At 43.4% G+C, this 17,605-nt stretch overlaps 1 protein-coding gene across 3 annotated transcripts in view; it reads left to right on the plus strand.

The window, feature by feature from the left end:
* Nucleotides 1-17,367, plus strand: part of chrm4 (cholinergic receptor, muscarinic 4) — a 34,153-nt gene extending 16,786 nt beyond the window's left edge. For 2 of the 3 annotated variants that reach the window (XM_031899788.1, XM_031899789.1), the window contains exon 2: nucleotides 13,285-17,367. In XM_031899788.1, the coding sequence (XP_031755648.1) occupies nucleotides 13,285-14,762 (1,478 nt within the window). In that variant the 3' untranslated portion in view covers nucleotides 14,763-17,367. 3 annotated transcript variants of the gene reach the window in all.
* The last annotated feature ends 238 nt before the right edge of the window (nucleotides 17,368-17,605 follow it).

Below are 17,605 nucleotides of genomic sequence, written 5' to 3' on the forward strand. Positions count from 1 at the left end.
TTCAACCCATGTCTCTTGTTGTCTCGCCCCCTCTATTCCACACACTCTCCTCTCTTCTGTGTTACTTCTTGCTGTCTCTCTCCATTAGGAATTACTTGTGCCCTTACTTAGTGCCCAAAAGGTGTGATCTCCCAGGAGATCTTGGGCTTGACCAGTAGATCACAATACTCAGTCATTATATCACATTGATAAAATATTTAAGGGATAGTAATGACTGCATTCACTCTCAGCATAATCCCATAAAGGGTAGAAGTTTCCATGGCACTGTAGCAGCACCCTGGCCGTGTAGCTCTTGATAAGTACCTCTCATGCTATAGACCTCGCTAGTAATATCTGGATACCCTTTGAGATACAGACATGAATGCCAAGGCTGGTTGGATGCTAGGGGTTAGTGCACTTGGGCAGACTTGTACCCGTGCTAGAGTAGAGCAGCTGCCTTCTACTTACTGACAGTATCTCCCTCCAGCTCAACACTCAACTTTATTATCTGCTTATTGTCATTCCATAGCGTCTCCATCTGCATGTCTCCAATTTATCCCCCTCCTTTTCTATTGATTTCCTTTAATCCTTCTTTCTTACTATCTTTCTATATCTATCCATTTTCCTTACTTCCTTTGGTATCTAATTTTAACTCTCTCCCTTTGTATCCCCCCTTTCTCCCTCCCTTGGTATCTCCTCTCAGCTCTAACTCCCCTGTAACCCTTGATATATGCTTCTTTTTCCTCTCCCCATTAGGACCTTCTGTTCCACTTTCCCCTTAATATTTAGTGGTTTCTCCCTCATCACATACTTTCTCCTTTAATCCCTCACCCTTGCTATCTTTCTCCCTTTTTCATTTATTCATTCTATCCCATTTTTATGTCATTTTTCCTCTGTTCCTTTGTATTTCCTGTCCCATCTTCCCATTGGTGCCTTCTGTCCCACCTCTCTCTTGATATTTAATTTGCTTTCTCCTTAGCTTGGTGCCTTCTGTCTTCTGCCTTAATCCTTGCATTTCATTCTCTACCTTGGTATCCCCCCTGGTACCTCTCCCATTATCCCATCTTATTTCTATCCCTTTCCCCACTCTATCTCCATTGTCCTCTGTCCCTTTCATTCCCTCTGTTTTCCTTCTTTCTTTCCTTCCTTTCTTCCATCCATCCTTCTCACACAAGCACTATAGGATGAATACGTGGAGTTTAGCTTTAAATTAGTAGAAAAACATCTCTCAAAAGGCAGAAGGAAACATCTTGTCCTTTTTATTCCCAGCTATTTTGGGTTTGCCGATGACAGCTGGACCTGCATTATTCCTTATTGCTCTTGAGCTTTGTTCTTGATTAATTAGACTCATTTCCCAAAGTATGATTCCTATAAATAGTATCTCCTTTTTACTTCCTTCCTATATACACGTTCCTCTTCCAGCTTCATCCCTACCTTCTCCCTCTGCCTCCAACCTTCCATTTTTCCTCCTTTTCCTCATTACTGTCAGTTGCTTTATTCCCTTTTCTTTCTCTTCCCTCTCATTCCCTCTCTCTCTCTTTTATTTCAGTTTCTTTCTCTTTTCCTTCTGTCTCTCATTCTCACACTTTACCTTTTCGCTTTCAGCTTACCATTTCTGCGTCTTATCCCATTCTCTTAAGGTGACATACTATGAGCATCATTTTACACTCTGGGGCTCAGTATTAAAGATGTTCATTAATAAAAATATATATTTTTTCCCTATACTGTTAAAGTTAATTGGGCATTAATGTGCTAAAGGCTTAACTGGGCTTTTTTTTTACTATGTTCTTCAGTCATGAAAGAAGGAAACTGTCAACCTAGGGGGAAACAGTTTCCATCATTGTGTGAGCGTCAGTAGGAAAAGCTGGGCATCTAAGTGATTAAAGCCCTGGGTATCCCTTGGATTTCATTCCACTAAATGGCGCTTTCTCTTTAGTCCCTTGCCAGTCACTGGGATTTGCATGGGGATGGGCAGCAGCTGAACTTAAGTGATGGAACGTTGCTTACGTAGTCATTGGATTAAAGTTTTATATCGCTTACAACGACAAAACACTTCAGTGCCTCCTCGTGTATTCCCACTCTGCCCCTACATTACGCTAATAGGCACGGCTCTGACTGATGGCTGCATCTTATAATGGCATGGTTATGAGGGACACGTGGCGTTCATGTTATTTATTATGAAACAGGCCTAAATTCTGCCGCCTTTGCTCAAAGTTAGGTCATTACTTACAGTTTTTATCCACACCATCTATTAAACATGAGTGTTCCTCAGTAGGAGCGCATGTTTGGAAAAGGAACAGTAGGGTTCAATGGAACGCCAGGTTAATTCTAGGAAAGGAATAAAACTCAGCATATGCTATGAATCTGGGGGTTACGTAACACTGGTAGCTTCAGGGAAACACTATGCTATCCTAGGTAGGTTCCATCTAATATTGACATAAATATGTAGATAGTGATAACTATCTTGAGATGTTCCTCATCCTGAGATGTATGGATTAAATTATACCAGGGATTCCTAACCTATGGTCAAAGACCCATAAATAGACCCCAATGCTGTTTAGAGTGGGTGAAATTTGTTCCTACCAAAGAAATAGAAAATAAATTTTGATAGCTATGGATAGCCACCACATTCTCAAGTATTAGGTCATGGAGCTGATGCCCAGAACTCATCTTCTACAGATATGGATATATCAACCACATCCCAACACAAGCCAGTTATTGGGCTATGAAACTGAGGCCCAGAAATAATTTGGGTTAAAAACCTAGAGTTATACCTCATGACATGATCTCTTTGTGGGCAGTGTTTCTTTAAAAAGAACCATTATTGGGTAATGTATCTGTTACCTAGAACTTTATCTTCTGCAGATATAGATATCCACCATCTATATATATAGATATAGATATCCACCACGTACCAACACATGGCAGTTATTGGATTGTGAAACTAATGCCCAGATCTTGGTTTATAAAACCGAGGCCCAGAACTAATCTAGGTTCCTTGAGGAAAAGGTTAAAGGGGTTTTAAACCCTGGGATATAAACCCAGCCATAATGCTGTCCCACTGCGCCCCCTAGTTTTCCTATAGAAGTTGCCAAAAAAACATAATTATAGATGCAAGAAAGTTCACCAATGAGAAATCTACTAATGAAAAAAATGCAGAAGAACTGACCAATGAGAATGCTGATTCCCAGCACTGTGTCAGGCCCCTTGCTGGTACCTTACATATAGAGATAATGATGGCATTTTCCCCTCATTATATGGCACAGGAATCAGACATGGGGATAAGGGCAGACTTGTTCAGTGCTGGGAAACTGGGTTTAATGCTCCCAACTCCAATTGCAGGAACAGAGAACATGGAGCCGGATTTATACAGATCAGCTGGGATTCTCATTGGGGGATTTTTCGTATTTTAAAGCAGTCGCTGGCTGTGGGGATTTGGGGAAAAGTTTAGGAAACGTTTTATTGTGCAATATTGCTTTAAGAATACAACCCTGATGTTGCTGGATTACAGCTCCCAGCATACCTCTACCTTCATAATAAAAGTGCTGTGCAGCAGGGTTTATATCCCCTTTAAGAAACCCTTAAGTTATACCTTATGACTAAATCTTTGTATGGGCTGGGATTCTTTTATAAGAACATATGGACAGATATTCATATCCACCACATCCCAACACCTCTCAATTATTGGGTAAATGAGCTAAGGCCAGAAATAATCTTCTACAGGTATGAATATCCATCACATCCCTATTATTTGGTCATGAATCTGATGACCAGAACTAACCTTCTGCAGGTATGGGTATCCACCACATTCCAACACGTCACTTATTGGATCATGAAGCTGATGCCCAGATCTTGGTTTATGACACAGAGGCCCAGATTAATCTAGGTTCCTCAAGAAAAAGGTTAAGAAACTCATGATGAGATCTCGTATTGGGCTGGGCTTCTTTTATTAAAAAATCCCGGTGGGCCCCGGCCCTAGTGGGCCCTAGCAGCACAGTTCTACCCTTGCCGGCGCTCCCCGCTACTGACTGTTCCTCCCCTGACGCGTTCCATTTATACGCGCTAGGGGAGGACGTCAGGCGGGGGCCCTTCGGGGGGGTTAGGGGGGCCCCTGGGGGGGTTAGGGGATGTGGCTGGGGCACCTGCAGGGCCCCTGGGGCGGGAGCCCCGGTGGGCCCTGCACCCCCCAGTCCGACCCTGATTATTGGGCTATAAAGCTAATGCCCAGAACTAATCTTCGGATATGGATATCCACCACATCCCTATTATCTGGTCATGAATCTGATGACCAGAACTAACCTTCTGCAGGTATGGGTATCCACCACATTCCAACACGTCACTTATTGGATCATGAAGCTGATGCCCAGATCTTGGTTTATGACACAGAGGCCCAGACTAATCTAGGTTCCTCAAGAAAAAGGTTAAGAAACTCATGATGAGATCTCGTATTGGGCTGGGCTTCTTTTATTAAAAAATCCCGGTGGGCCCCGGCCCTAGTGGGCCCTAGCAGCACAGTTCTACCCTTGCCGGCGCTCCCCGCTACTGACTGTTCCTCCCCTGACGCGTTCCATTTATACGCGCTAGGGGAGGACGTCAGGCGGGGGCCCTTCGGGGGGGTTAGGGGGGCCCCTGGGGGGGTTAGGGGATGTGGCTGGGGCACCTGCAGGGCCCCTGGGGCGGGAGCCCCGGTGGGCCCTGCACCCCCCAGTCCGACCCTGATTATTGGGCTATAAAGCTAATGCCCAGAACTAATCTTCGGATATGGATATCCACCACATCCCTATTATCTGGTCATGAATCTGATGACCAGAACTAACCTTCTGCGGGTATGGGTATCCACCACATTCCAACACGTCACTTATTGGATCATGAAGCTGATACCCAGATCTTGGTTTATGACACAGAGGCCCAGAACTAATCTAGGTTCCTCAAGAAAAAGGTTAAGAAACTCATGATGAGATCTCGTATTGGGCTGGGCTTCTTTTATTAAAACATATGGACAGATATACATATCCACTGCATCCCAACACATCTCAATTATTGGGCTATAAAGCTAATGCCCAGAACTAATCTTCTTCAGATATGGATATCCACCATGTTCCAACACATCCCAGTTATTGGTCCTTAAAAATGAGGCCCTGAACTAATCTGGGTTAGTTTAAAAGTTTAAAAACCCTGAGTTATACCTCATGGAAAACCAAGGATCTCAGTGCGGGCAGGTTTCTTTTATAAGAACATATGGGCAGATAGGCATACCCAACACATCCCAATTATTGGGTCATCTTCTACAGGTTCTTCTGTAGGTTCTTCTACAAGAGCCTGACATCAAAGGCCTGAATTAATATAATAGGTGCAATAAAGACCTGTAGTGGATATTAGAAGTGGCTGATGGGAATTGCCCTTGGCAATAGTAGAGACTCCCGGTGGGCCTTATTAATTAAACTTTACATACATCGGCGGGTAACTTCAGCACGTGCCCTTCTTTTAAACTCACACGAGAGGAATAAAAACCCTTTGAAGAGCGAATCCCTAACTGTTTTATTATTCAGTTTCAGTAATAGGCGTGCGTTCAGATACATTATTTGATGTTAATTAAGCCAAAAAATGTTTGTTTTCTCCATGTATAACATGGCAGTGTTCATGAAGAATGATGCCCGGAAAGACCTCTCAGTATGTGGTGGCGGCAACATCTGCCGTGAGTGTGGCTGCTATGGGAGGTAGCTGTGCGCTTCTAATATAGTGTAGTCAGTGTTAATATAATCACTGTTATTATGTCTTTATCTGTGTGCGGTATTGTGCTTCTTCCTATAGTTGGATTTAGCAATTAATAACTACCTTTTCTTTCACTCTATGACTTCCACACCGTATGACATTTAGAACTGTATCTTGTTGCCGGGGTCGCTGACCCCAGCAAAACAGAGATGGATCTAAATGCTTGGCGTGGGAGGGCAGCATTTAAAAAGGTAATTTAAAAAGCCGCAAGGAAAACAATAAAGACCAGCAATGAAACTATTTAGATTAGTGCTGTATGAAACATAAAAGCTTATTTTATGTTGACATTGACGGTATGAAGGAGAAGGTCACGTATAATATGGGCTGGATGTATAGTAGGAGATCAGAAAGACCTACTGTGAATGGCGTTAGAAACCATAGGTTTAGGGTTCACGGTTGATAATGTTGACACCTGGCTGGTATTTTACTGGCTCATATGGCCAATGTTATTTGTAGGGAAAAGTAGTAACAGAAACAGTAGCGGTCATTTATCAATCTTCGGGGCACAAGAGTGATTCTGTGGGTCCCCAGCACTTCATTGTTGGATCGTAAATGGCCCCAAGTGTGTTTTCCAGAAAAAAAGCACTGGAAATAAGGTCACTCGCTTGGTGCCTGCAGAGCAGCAGTTGTGGGTAGAATGAATAGGGTCTTACCAGAGCAATATGGTGGCAGTAAGGCAAGATGGTGGCAGTAACACTTTATATTGGTTTAGTAGTGCAGCTGTTGAAGTGCAAATGGTGGCGCAGAATGGGGGGTACTGAATTATAGACAAACAAAGGCTAATGGGCTATAGGCCATTATAGACAAACAAAGGACCATAGGCCGGACAGTCTAGTATCTGCCATGTTCCTGTATCTAGCTCTTTGGCGGCAGGGCCTTATGTAGTTGAAACTGATCTGGTTCTGATGTATGCTTGTGTATATCTAGGAACAGGAATTACACAATAATCTCCCAATGTTGGGCTGTATTGCCATTGGAGGATCCTCTTGACTCTGTAATTAGTTTCTGGCCACCTACTTTGGAGAGCTGGGGAGTGCAGTCCAAGAGAGTCTTTTGGGAAGGCCACAAAGGGCCCAGTCTAGAGGGGCAAAGTTTTATGAGTGTCTCATCACCCCTACTGCCTGCATCTGCACTGGTGATTGGGTGGGAGACAACATTTGATCATGAGAGAGCAGGGTATTGGCAGTGAAACTGGCAGGGTAGCTATTGGAGCTAGGGAGAGAGTTGGGATGGTAATTATCTTTGACTGGGGTCCATGGGCGATTCTCTTGTAGAACCATCCTGGTGCCTCCGTTTCTTTATGTTTAGTTAATGATTGTGCAACATGGCGGCCATTTTGTATTATTGGTTACTGAGCCTTTGAGGGCATGGTAGCAGAACTGCTGAAATGAAACATCTTCTTTATGGTTCTGATTAAGGATTTCTGATTAAGGAGACGACCCGTGCTCTTCATGGGATGTTATGAAAACAAGATGGACCCCACTAACTGTGAGCCTTCAAATTAGTGGCCAATGCAGCGAACATAATAGGGTCTGCCATACCACATATATGGTGTAATGAATGAAATAGTTCCCAGCATGCCAATGGCAAGCTAATTATGCGTACAGTGTTTGGAAGCAGATATATTTCATTAACATGATGCGCTCGTTGAGCGGCTAACACAATTAGCATAATGCGCGCTTGAGGTTAACCAATAGTGGCGTGATTACATTACAGACTCTTAGTATATTCCATATCTATGAGACCTAATTTGCTCTGCTGTCTTTGCACATTGGAAGGGAAATTATCTCTGACTGCCAGTAGTGGGGGAAACACGAGGGGGCTAAGCTGCCTTTGGGGGGGCTGCTTTTGTGTTTTGGCCAACCGCCATGCTGAAACAGACCTTGCAGGCTCCAGTTGTTTATATAAAGTAACACTGACTGAGCCTATTTTTGGTATATTTTGGCTGGGGCCATGGAAGCTGCCATTAAAAAATAACTGTAATGCCCTGGGCCAACCAGTAGATGGAACCAATGCTCAGTCCAACTACTACTGAGACCAACCATTCTGTCTCCGCCCTATTAAATAGAGTTGAGCTTGGCTTAGTACTTGGCTTAAGTACTGCAGTCTGTTTAGGATCATTTATCCCAGTGGCTCAGGGTGCTGGTTCAGATGAGCCCAAATGAAAAAGACGAAGACGTTCATTTTCCTTTCATCTGTGTTTTCTATATGACACGGGGCTAATTAGGAACCCATCGATGTACCCTTAGCAACTCAGTATTAATGAAGCCAATAAGAGCCTATGGTCAGTATACTTGTGGTCCCTGGTGCAAATAAGCTCTGTCCTATGAACAGAAAGTTTATTAACTTATAATTATTATTATAAACATTTATTTATAAAGCGCCAACATATCCCGCAGCGCTGTACAATATGTGGGTTACATACACTGGACATACAGAGTAACATATAAAGCAATCAGTAACCGATACAGGAGGGGAAGAGAGCCCTGCCCAAAAGAGCTTACAATCTACAAGGAACTTATAATGCCATTTATTAATAGTGAGTCGCTATTAATATATGGGAACTCTATGGGTTCCTGTATGGCCCTATGTAAAGCCACATATATAAAAGTACAATGGTAAAAGGCTAATTTTAAATTATATTATGTTCCTAAAATCTATATTTCTGACTCCTGATGCAAAAAAGCTCCATCCTTTATGTCATTAAGAACCGAAAGCTCATTAACGAACATTGGCTCTTATTTGCTTCATTAAAATTGTGCAATTATAATTGTGGCAAATAGGACAGAGCTTATTTGCCTCCGGGACCACAAATAGTGTTGAACATAAGTTTTGGGGATATTTGACTAAATTAGCACTGTAATCCAATAAGGATTCCCCAGTGGCTGAGGGTGCTGGTTCAGATGAGCCCAAATGAAAAAGAAGACGACGTTCATTTTCCTTTCATCTGTGTTTTTTATATGACACAGGGGGCTAATTGGGAACCCATAGATGTACCCTTAGAAACTCAAGATAAATGAAACCAATAAGAGCCTATGGTCAGTAATACTTGTGGCCCCTAGTGCAAATAAGCTCTGTCCTATATTTCTATAAGAACAGAAAGCTTATTAATGAACATAGGGTCTTATTAATAGTGGGTTGCTAAGGGTACGGTAATGGGTTCCCACCTGGCCCCCTTGTAAAGCCTGGCACTCATTTGCCAATATTTGTGGTTCTGTCGTATATTTCTGTAGGAACAGAAAGCTTATTAGTGAACATAGACTTTTATTTGCCTTATTAATAGTGAGTTGCTAAGGGTACAGCAATGGGTTCCCACCTGGCCCCCATGTTTATTTGCCAATATTTGTGATGCACATAAGTTCTGTCGTATATTTCTGTAGGAACAGAAAAGCTTATTAATGAACATAGACTTTTATTTGCCTTATTAATAGTGAGTTGCTAAGGGTACAGCAATGGGTTCCCACCTGGCCCCCATGTTTATTTGCCAATATTTGTGATGCACATAAGTTCTGTCGTATATTTCTGTAGGAACAGAAAGCTTATTAATGAACATAGACTTTTATTTGCCTTATTAATAGTGAGTTGCTAAGGGTACTGCAATGGGTTCCCACCTGGCCCCCCATGTTTATTTGCCAATATTTGTGATGCACATAAGTTCTGTCGTATATTTCTGTAGGAACAGAAAGCTTATTAATGAACATAGACTTTTATTTGCCTTATTAATAGTGAGTTGCTAAGGGTACTGCAATGGGTTCCCACCTGGCCCCCATGTTTATTTGCCAATATTTGTGATGCACATAAGTTCTGTCGTATATTTCTGTAGGAACAGAAAGCTTATTAATGAACATAGACTTTTATTTGCCTTATTAATAGTGGGTTGCTAAGGGTACAGCAATGGGTTCCCACCTGGCCCCCTTTATGCCAGGCACCTATATAAAATGACAATGCTGAATGGTTAATGAACCAGAATAAAAATTAATTGCTGATTAGCCACTCAGGATGTGGCAGTAATATCGGTGCTGTTTTACAGCCCTTGTTACCGCTCTGTTGCCGCGCAGGACCTCGCCTGGAAAGCTCTGCTGCCCCGTATCCCAGCAGGTTCCGCTTCCCAAGAGTGCGGCAAGATTGCTTTACATATATAATTTCTCCTAGGGAAGGGCAGAACATCCATCAAGTAGAAAAGAGGTTACTCGTATTTCTATAATGGAGTTATCTGTCAGGATTTCTCTTTTCCCCTATTCTTTTTTCTTTTTTTTTTTATACATTTCTGATCTAAAAAAAGATGAAGAAAAATCAAAGCTCTTGGTGAATGGGTGACGCCGGCGGAGATCTCGGTGTCACATAAATGCTGGGTTGCAGAAATTCTTCCCCTTAATGCCTGATGGTTACCATGTAATTTCTTTAAAGTTCACGAGATGTCTCCGTGTGTCAGTGAGGGAATGGGGGCCGGGCCGAGCGCTGCGTGGAATGTATATATTAGCGAAGATTAACTGCTCCAGCACCGAGAGGTCTTATAGAAGGGCAAACTGATAAGTTTTCAATTCAAACTACACCCTCACTTATGTATATGCTGGCACCCAGCAGGCATCAATTATTGCTACTAATTAGTACTTCTGCATGGGAGTTCAAAGCAGAGTAACCCTTCCTATTATTTATGTGTCTTTCCCATATTGGGAGAATTGTAGAGCAGCACCATCCGGGCCGTTTTTTTTTATCTATAGTGTATATAGTGTATCTATAGTATATTTTTATTAAACAAAATAAAAGGCTTTCAGATATTTAATAAATCAAAAGGGCTAAATGATCTATCCATGGCATTGTTGTTGTAGCGGTACATTTTCTAGGAATTCAAAGGGTGAATGGAATCCCGGCGACATCTGCTGGTGAGGAGGGGTACAGCAGAGTGAGGGAGATCGTGGTTCATCTAATTTGCACCATTAATATAGGTGGAGGGTGATTTTTGTGTTTGGAGAGATTAATAGAAGGCATTTTCTGCACAGAATCCTTCATAATATCCCATGTATAATACCCCTGGCAGGATAAATACAGTGCCAATTCCATGTATAATACCACAGAACCCACAGCAGGATAAATACAGTGCCAATTCCATGTATAATACCCCAGAACACACAGCGGGATAAATACAGTGCCAATTCCATGTATAATACCCCAGAACCCACAGCAGGATAAATACAGTGCCAATTCTATGTATAATACCACAGAACCCACAGCAGGATAAATACAGTGCCAATTCCATGTATAATACCACAGAACCCACGGCAGGATAAATACAGTGCTAATTCCATGTATAATACCCCAGAACACACGGCGGGATAAATACAGTGCCAATTCCATGTATAATACCACAGAACCCACAGCAGGATAAATACAGTGCCAATTCCATGTATAATACCACAGAACCCACGGCAGGATAAATACAGTGCTAATTCCATGTATAATACCCCAGAACACACAGCGGGATAAATACAGTGCCAATTCCATGTATAATACCACAGAACCCACAGCAGGATAAATACAGTGCCAATTCCATGTATAATACCACAGAACCCACGGCAGGATAAATACAGTGCCAATTCTATGTATAATACCCCAGAACACACGGCGGGATAAATACAGTGCCAATTCTATGTATAATACCCCAGAACACACGGCGGGATAAATACAGTGCCAATTCTATGTATAATACCACAGAACCCACAGCAGGATAAATACAGTGCCAATTCCATGTATAATACCCCAGAACACACGGCAGGATAAATACAGTGCCAATTCCATGTATAATACCCCAGAACACACAGCGGGATAAATACAGTGCCAATTCCATGTATAATACCCCAGAACCCACAGCAGGATAAATACAGTGCCAATTCTATGTATAATACCACAGAACCCACAGCAGGATAAATACAGTGCCAATTCCATGTATAATACCACAGAACCCACGGCAGGATAAATACAGTGCTAATTCCATGTATAATACCCCAGAACACACGGCGGGATAAATACAGTGCCAATTCCATGTATAATACCCCAGAACACACAGCGGGATAAATACAGTGCCAATTCCATGTATAATACCCCAGAACCCACAGCAGGATAAATACAGTGCCAATTCTATGTATAATACCACAGAACCCACAGCAGGATAAATACAGTGCCAATTCCATGTATAATACCACAGAACCCACGGCAGGATAAATACAGTGCCAATTCTATGTATAATACCCCAGAACACACGGCGGGATAAATACAGTGCCAATTCTATGTATAATACCCCAGAACACACGGCGGGATAAATACAGTGCCAATTCTATGTATAATACCACAGAACCCACAGCAGGATAAATACAGTGCCAATTCCATGTATAATACCCCAGAACACACGGCAGGATAAATACAGTGCCAATTCCATGTATAATACCCCAGAACACACGGCGGGATAAATACAGTGCCAATTCTATGTATAATACCCCAGAACACACGGCGGGATAAATACAGTGCCAATTCTATGTATAATACCCCAGAACACACGGCGGGATAAATACAGTGCCAATTCTATGTATAATACCACAGAACCCACAGCAGGATAAATACAGTGCCAATTCCATGTATAATACCCCAGAACACACAGCAGGATAAATACAGTGCCAATTCCATGTATAATACCCCAGAACACACGGCAGGATAAATACAGTGCCAATTCCATGTATAATACCCCAGAACACACGGCAGGATAAATACAGTGCCAATTCCATGTATAATACTCCAGAACCCACAGCAGGATAAATACAGTGCCAATTCCATGTATAATACCCCAGAACCCACGGCAGGATAAATACAGTGCCAATCCCATATATAATACCCCAGAACACACGGCAGGATATATACAGTGCCAATTCCATGTATAAAACCCCAGAACACACGGCAGGATAAATACAGTGCCAATTCCATGTATAATACCCCAGAACACACAGCAGGATAAATACAGTGCCAATTCCATGTATAATACCCCAGAACCCACAGCAGGATAAATACAGTGCCAATTCCATGTATAATACCCCAGAACCCACGGCAGGATAAATACAGTGCCAATTCCATGTATAATACCCCAGAACACATGGCAGGATAAATACAGTTCCAATTCCATGTATAATACCCCAGAACACACAGCAGGATAAATACAGTGCCAATTCCATGTATAATACCCCAGAACCCACAGCAGGATAAATACAGTGCCAATTCCATGTATAATACCCCAGAACCCACGGCAGGATAAATACAGTGCCAATTCCATGTATAATACCCCAGAACACACAGCAGGATAAATACAGTGCCAATTCCATGTATAATACCCCAGAACCCACAGCAGGATAAATACAGTGCCAATTCCATGTATAATACCCCAGAACACACGGCAGGATAAACACAGTGCCAATGGTGTTCCGGGAGAGGTATTTTAAATTAAATGCCATGCTTGTGAGTCTACATCTAATCATGTGTCTTTCTCTCTAGATCTATTCTACAACCTCTCCATCCCTTACTGGCTCCAAGAGATGGAAAATATGACAAACGCCACCAACCAGACCTTGGACAAAACCACCATGGCCCCTGGAACGTACCAGACAATGGAAATGATCTTTATCGCCACCGTAACTGGTTCCCTCAGTTTGGTCACTGTGGTGGGCAACATCTTGGTCATGCTCTCCATTAAAGTCAACCGGCAGCTACAGACAGTCAACAATTACTTCCTGTTCAGCTTGGCCTGCGCTGACCTTATCATAGGCGTGTTCTCCATGAACCTCTACTCTCTTTACATTATAAAGGGTTACTGGCCGCTTGGACCTATTGTGTGTGACCTGTGGCTGGCGCTGGACTATGTGGTGAGCAACGCTTCTGTGATGAACCTCCTCATCATTAGCTTTGATAGGTACTTCTGTGTCACCAAACCACTGACTTACCCAGCACGAAGAACCACCAAGATGGCGGGGCTGATGATTGCAGCCGCTTGGCTTCTCTCCTTCGTGCTCTGGGCACCTGCTATTCTTTTCTGGCAGTTCATTGTAGGAGAGAGGACGGTGGCAAGTGGGGAATGTTACATTCAGTTCCTTAGCAACCCGGTGGTCACCTTTGGTACAGCCATCGCTGCCTTCTACCTTCCGGTGGTCATTATGACTATTCTTTACATCCACATATCTCTTGCCAGCAGGAGCAGAGTCCGCAGGCACTGCACTGAAACCCGACAGGAGAAAAAAAAGCCAATCAGCTCCATGAAGAGCCCTCTAATTAAGCAAACGAAGAACCTTCCCAAACAAGACCCCGGAGATGAGGCGGTCAAAAAAGAGAACGGGGTGAGGAACGGCAAGATTGAGAAGTCAATGACCAACCTGCAGACAGCTGAAGAAAAAGAGACCTCCAATGAATCCAGTTCAGCCAGCCTGTCTCACAACCCTCCGGAGAAGCAGCCTGTAAGTGACGCCTCTTCAGGGGTTGTCCTGGCCCCGACCCAGAACATGCCACCGCTGCCCTCAAAAGTGAATGTTGCTTCCAAATGGTCCAAGATCAAGATCGTCACCAAGCAGACTGGCAATGAATGCGTGACGGCTATTGAGATTGTTCCAGAATGTGCCATTCCTTTGCCCCAACAGGCCAATAACAGGCCGGGCAACGTTGCTAGAAAGTTTGCCAGCATCGCCCGCAACCAGGTGAGGAAAAAGAGGCAGATGGCAGCCAGGGAGAAGAAGGTGACCAGGACCATTTTCGCTATCCTACTGGCTTTCATCATTACCTGGACACCATACAATGTCATGGTCTTGATCAATACCTTTTGCCAGACATGTATCCCTGAAACCGTTTGGTACATTGGGTATTGGCTCTGCTATGTCAACAGCACAATAAACCCAGCCTGCTATGCCCTTTGCAATGCCACCTTCAAGAAGACCTTCAAACACCTCCTCATGTGTCAGTACAAAAGCATCGGCATGGCCAGATAGGCAACAATGACTCTTCTCTGGCTTTGCCGACCTGTTGGCGAGGAGAAGGCATTTCAGAAGCCTTGAGCATCATACCCGCCGCCAGCAAGGCTTCTGAAAATCCCCCCCCCGGCACCCACAGGGCAAGGCTGGCACAGGAGATTCCAGTGGAAGGCATTTGCACTAGTAATGAGCTGAGCTGGCAGCCAGGCAGATGGGAAGCTGCAATTGGACAGTCAAGTACACGGGATAAAGACATGTAGACACATTGATTGTGCGCCACGCAGGGGAGGGCGGTGGGCAACAAACAAGCACCTTGTGGATTAGGATTTTACAAATCGTGCCATCTGAGTCTCTCCGGCTGAGGCACAGCTTCCCAAACCCAATAGACTTTGGCTTGGTGGGGGTACGCAGAGTCTTGTAGTTGAACAGTGACTGGAGTGCTGAAGACTGATACCCCCTTACTACCTTCCCAAGGATATGCGTTATGTAGCTCTGGTTTCTTGTAGACTGTGGTCTCAACTCACTGTGACGATTGGTTTACTAAATCAGCTGAATATCCCCATATATTTAATGGGGTACTATCAAAATACATGCCGCCCCCCATTTTTTTTAAACAACTGTCCCCCATGTTTTTACACAGACTTCAGTACTCTACACAGTCTTGCCTGCTCTGCTTTCCTTTCATCCATGGTGCAATACTCTTGCTATTCGCTGCCCTCTAGTGGCAGGTCATGGAAATACAGCAGTTTATTGCAGGGTAAGCTGCAAGACAATATCACAGCCTTTTATTTTGACAGTATCCCTTTAAACATTAAAGGAAAAATGGGTACCCACCACATCCCAGGAGCCTACAATGGGGTGGGGGGGGGGGGGTCTACAAAAAGCAAGAGCGGAGCCAAAGACAGGACAGAGAGACTGGACTCTAAAGGATTTTACTTTGCCCAGCTTGGGAGACTGGCAGAATCATTCCGTGCCACAGGGCATAGCAGGACTACCCACAGCTTTCATGGCTCTTTAAATTAACTGTTTCCATGCCTCATTCCTTATTTTCTGTTTCCTTTTTGCTGGCTGAGCACTTTCTGGGGGATTCCAGGATAATTACTGTGCCATAGGGATGCTCCGTGGTTGGACTGGGGTGGTGGGTGGTTTGGAGAATATCTCTCCCCTTTGACTTTGAGTTGAATTGGGATAACAGTGGGGTGGGGATTGGTAGCTGTGTGCACAAATCATTTCCTATCTGCATTGCTGTATATATAAATAATTAGTGGGAGCTGCCATTATGCTTACCCAGGCTGATTTATTGGGGATTCGATATAGGACCACCATTATCACAGCCAGGTTTAATGGTTCCCCTTTATGGATAGATGACTTTTTTCAGCCTCAGCTACTATGTAACTATGTTGGGGGCCATATGGATCCCCATGTGATATCAGCGCTGGGCCAAGGCAATATTTCTTGTGCTGTGTTATTCCCCTTCCCTCATTGGCTGCTATTCCCACCCCCTACCCACTTGGGCCACACCCACCCCCTACACCTCTTGCACCCCTTTTCCACTCTTCCCTTGTTCCGCCCATGTGTTCTACACCAGACTGTGCTCATTACTGTTTTATTGGCGGCGTTGAAGGGTCCATGAATCCCTAGGAGTTCTATAGCCGCTACCCCTACACCCTATATATTTGCCTTCTTTGTCAATATCACATCAGTTGTTTAATAACCGCTATGTATTGCACCCACAGAGGAAATCAATATGGCAGCTCCTGCTTTTTATAGCAAATATCCAAAGAAACAATGCTCTAGGTGCACATGTTAAAGGGGAAGTTAATGGCTCCTTACTTGTGGATATATTTTTCACTTTTGGAAGCAGCTCCATGGGATTGGGCTGACATTTTCAAAGCCTGGCATTCTATTGGTTACTGGTTTTAGCTAATTGTAAGATCTGATGAAATAATAACAAACACCAGGGCACTGGATCTTTATTTTCTCATTGGATTTCAACACAATAGCACCCCTAGTGGTTAAATATAGAAGGACGTGTTTTTTTGAGGTGCATGGAAAATATATTCCATTTGTGTCTATTGATCCCTTAGGATAAGGGGCTTCCAATTAAAAAGAGTTATACCTATTTAGTAGCTATAGCAACCAATCATCAGTCAGCTTTCATGGCTCCAGTGCAGTTCTGGTAATGAAAGGACAGATTTTATTGGCTGATGAGGGTTACTTCACTAAAACGGATCTTCAGAGCCTCTTGGTTACCCCAGAAGTGATCCGATACACCCCCGACTCTTAATCCTACCGTGTCTCTGGGACCAAAATGATCGACAGGTGATTTTATGACTTATTGTGTAAATAATATATGGAAAAGTCTATGTACAAACTGAATTGTCAGATATTTTTATACAGTGCTTTTATTTAATGATTGTCATTATTTTTTGCATGATCCCGGCACCTACATAAAGGCCAAGCGCCGCCTTTAACTATTGGGGGAGGGGGACCAGGCGTCCAATTAAAGTTCAATTAAAGAGATAAATTCTGTTTAACCATTTACCCTAAAGCTTATTCCCTGCTGCCCGGGCGTCTGTATTCTCTCTCATTTCTCTTATAAACGGCTGCTGTGTTTTCTGGATTATGTGAGTGTGTTGTTGATGAACAGGGATCCGCTTGCTCATAGAACTAGCAATCTAATTTTGTGCCTGCAAATTGGCCTTGTCAGTTATTGTAGGTTATAAAGAGACTCAGACTAGAGCTACACATTGAAAATGCTGCAATACCCTCCCACACCCCATGGTGGAGCTGTTGCACACTGCAGTGAGTGGGAAGCTGCAGAAAACACAAATCCAAAGAGTCAATGAACCCCAGTGCAT

Source organism: Xenopus tropicalis, chromosome 4 (genome assembly GCF_000004195.4).
Source record: "Xenopus tropicalis strain Nigerian chromosome 4, UCB_Xtro_10.0, whole genome shotgun sequence".
In the NCBI taxonomy this organism is placed as follows: Eukaryota; Metazoa; Chordata; class Amphibia; order Anura; family Pipidae; genus Xenopus; species Xenopus tropicalis.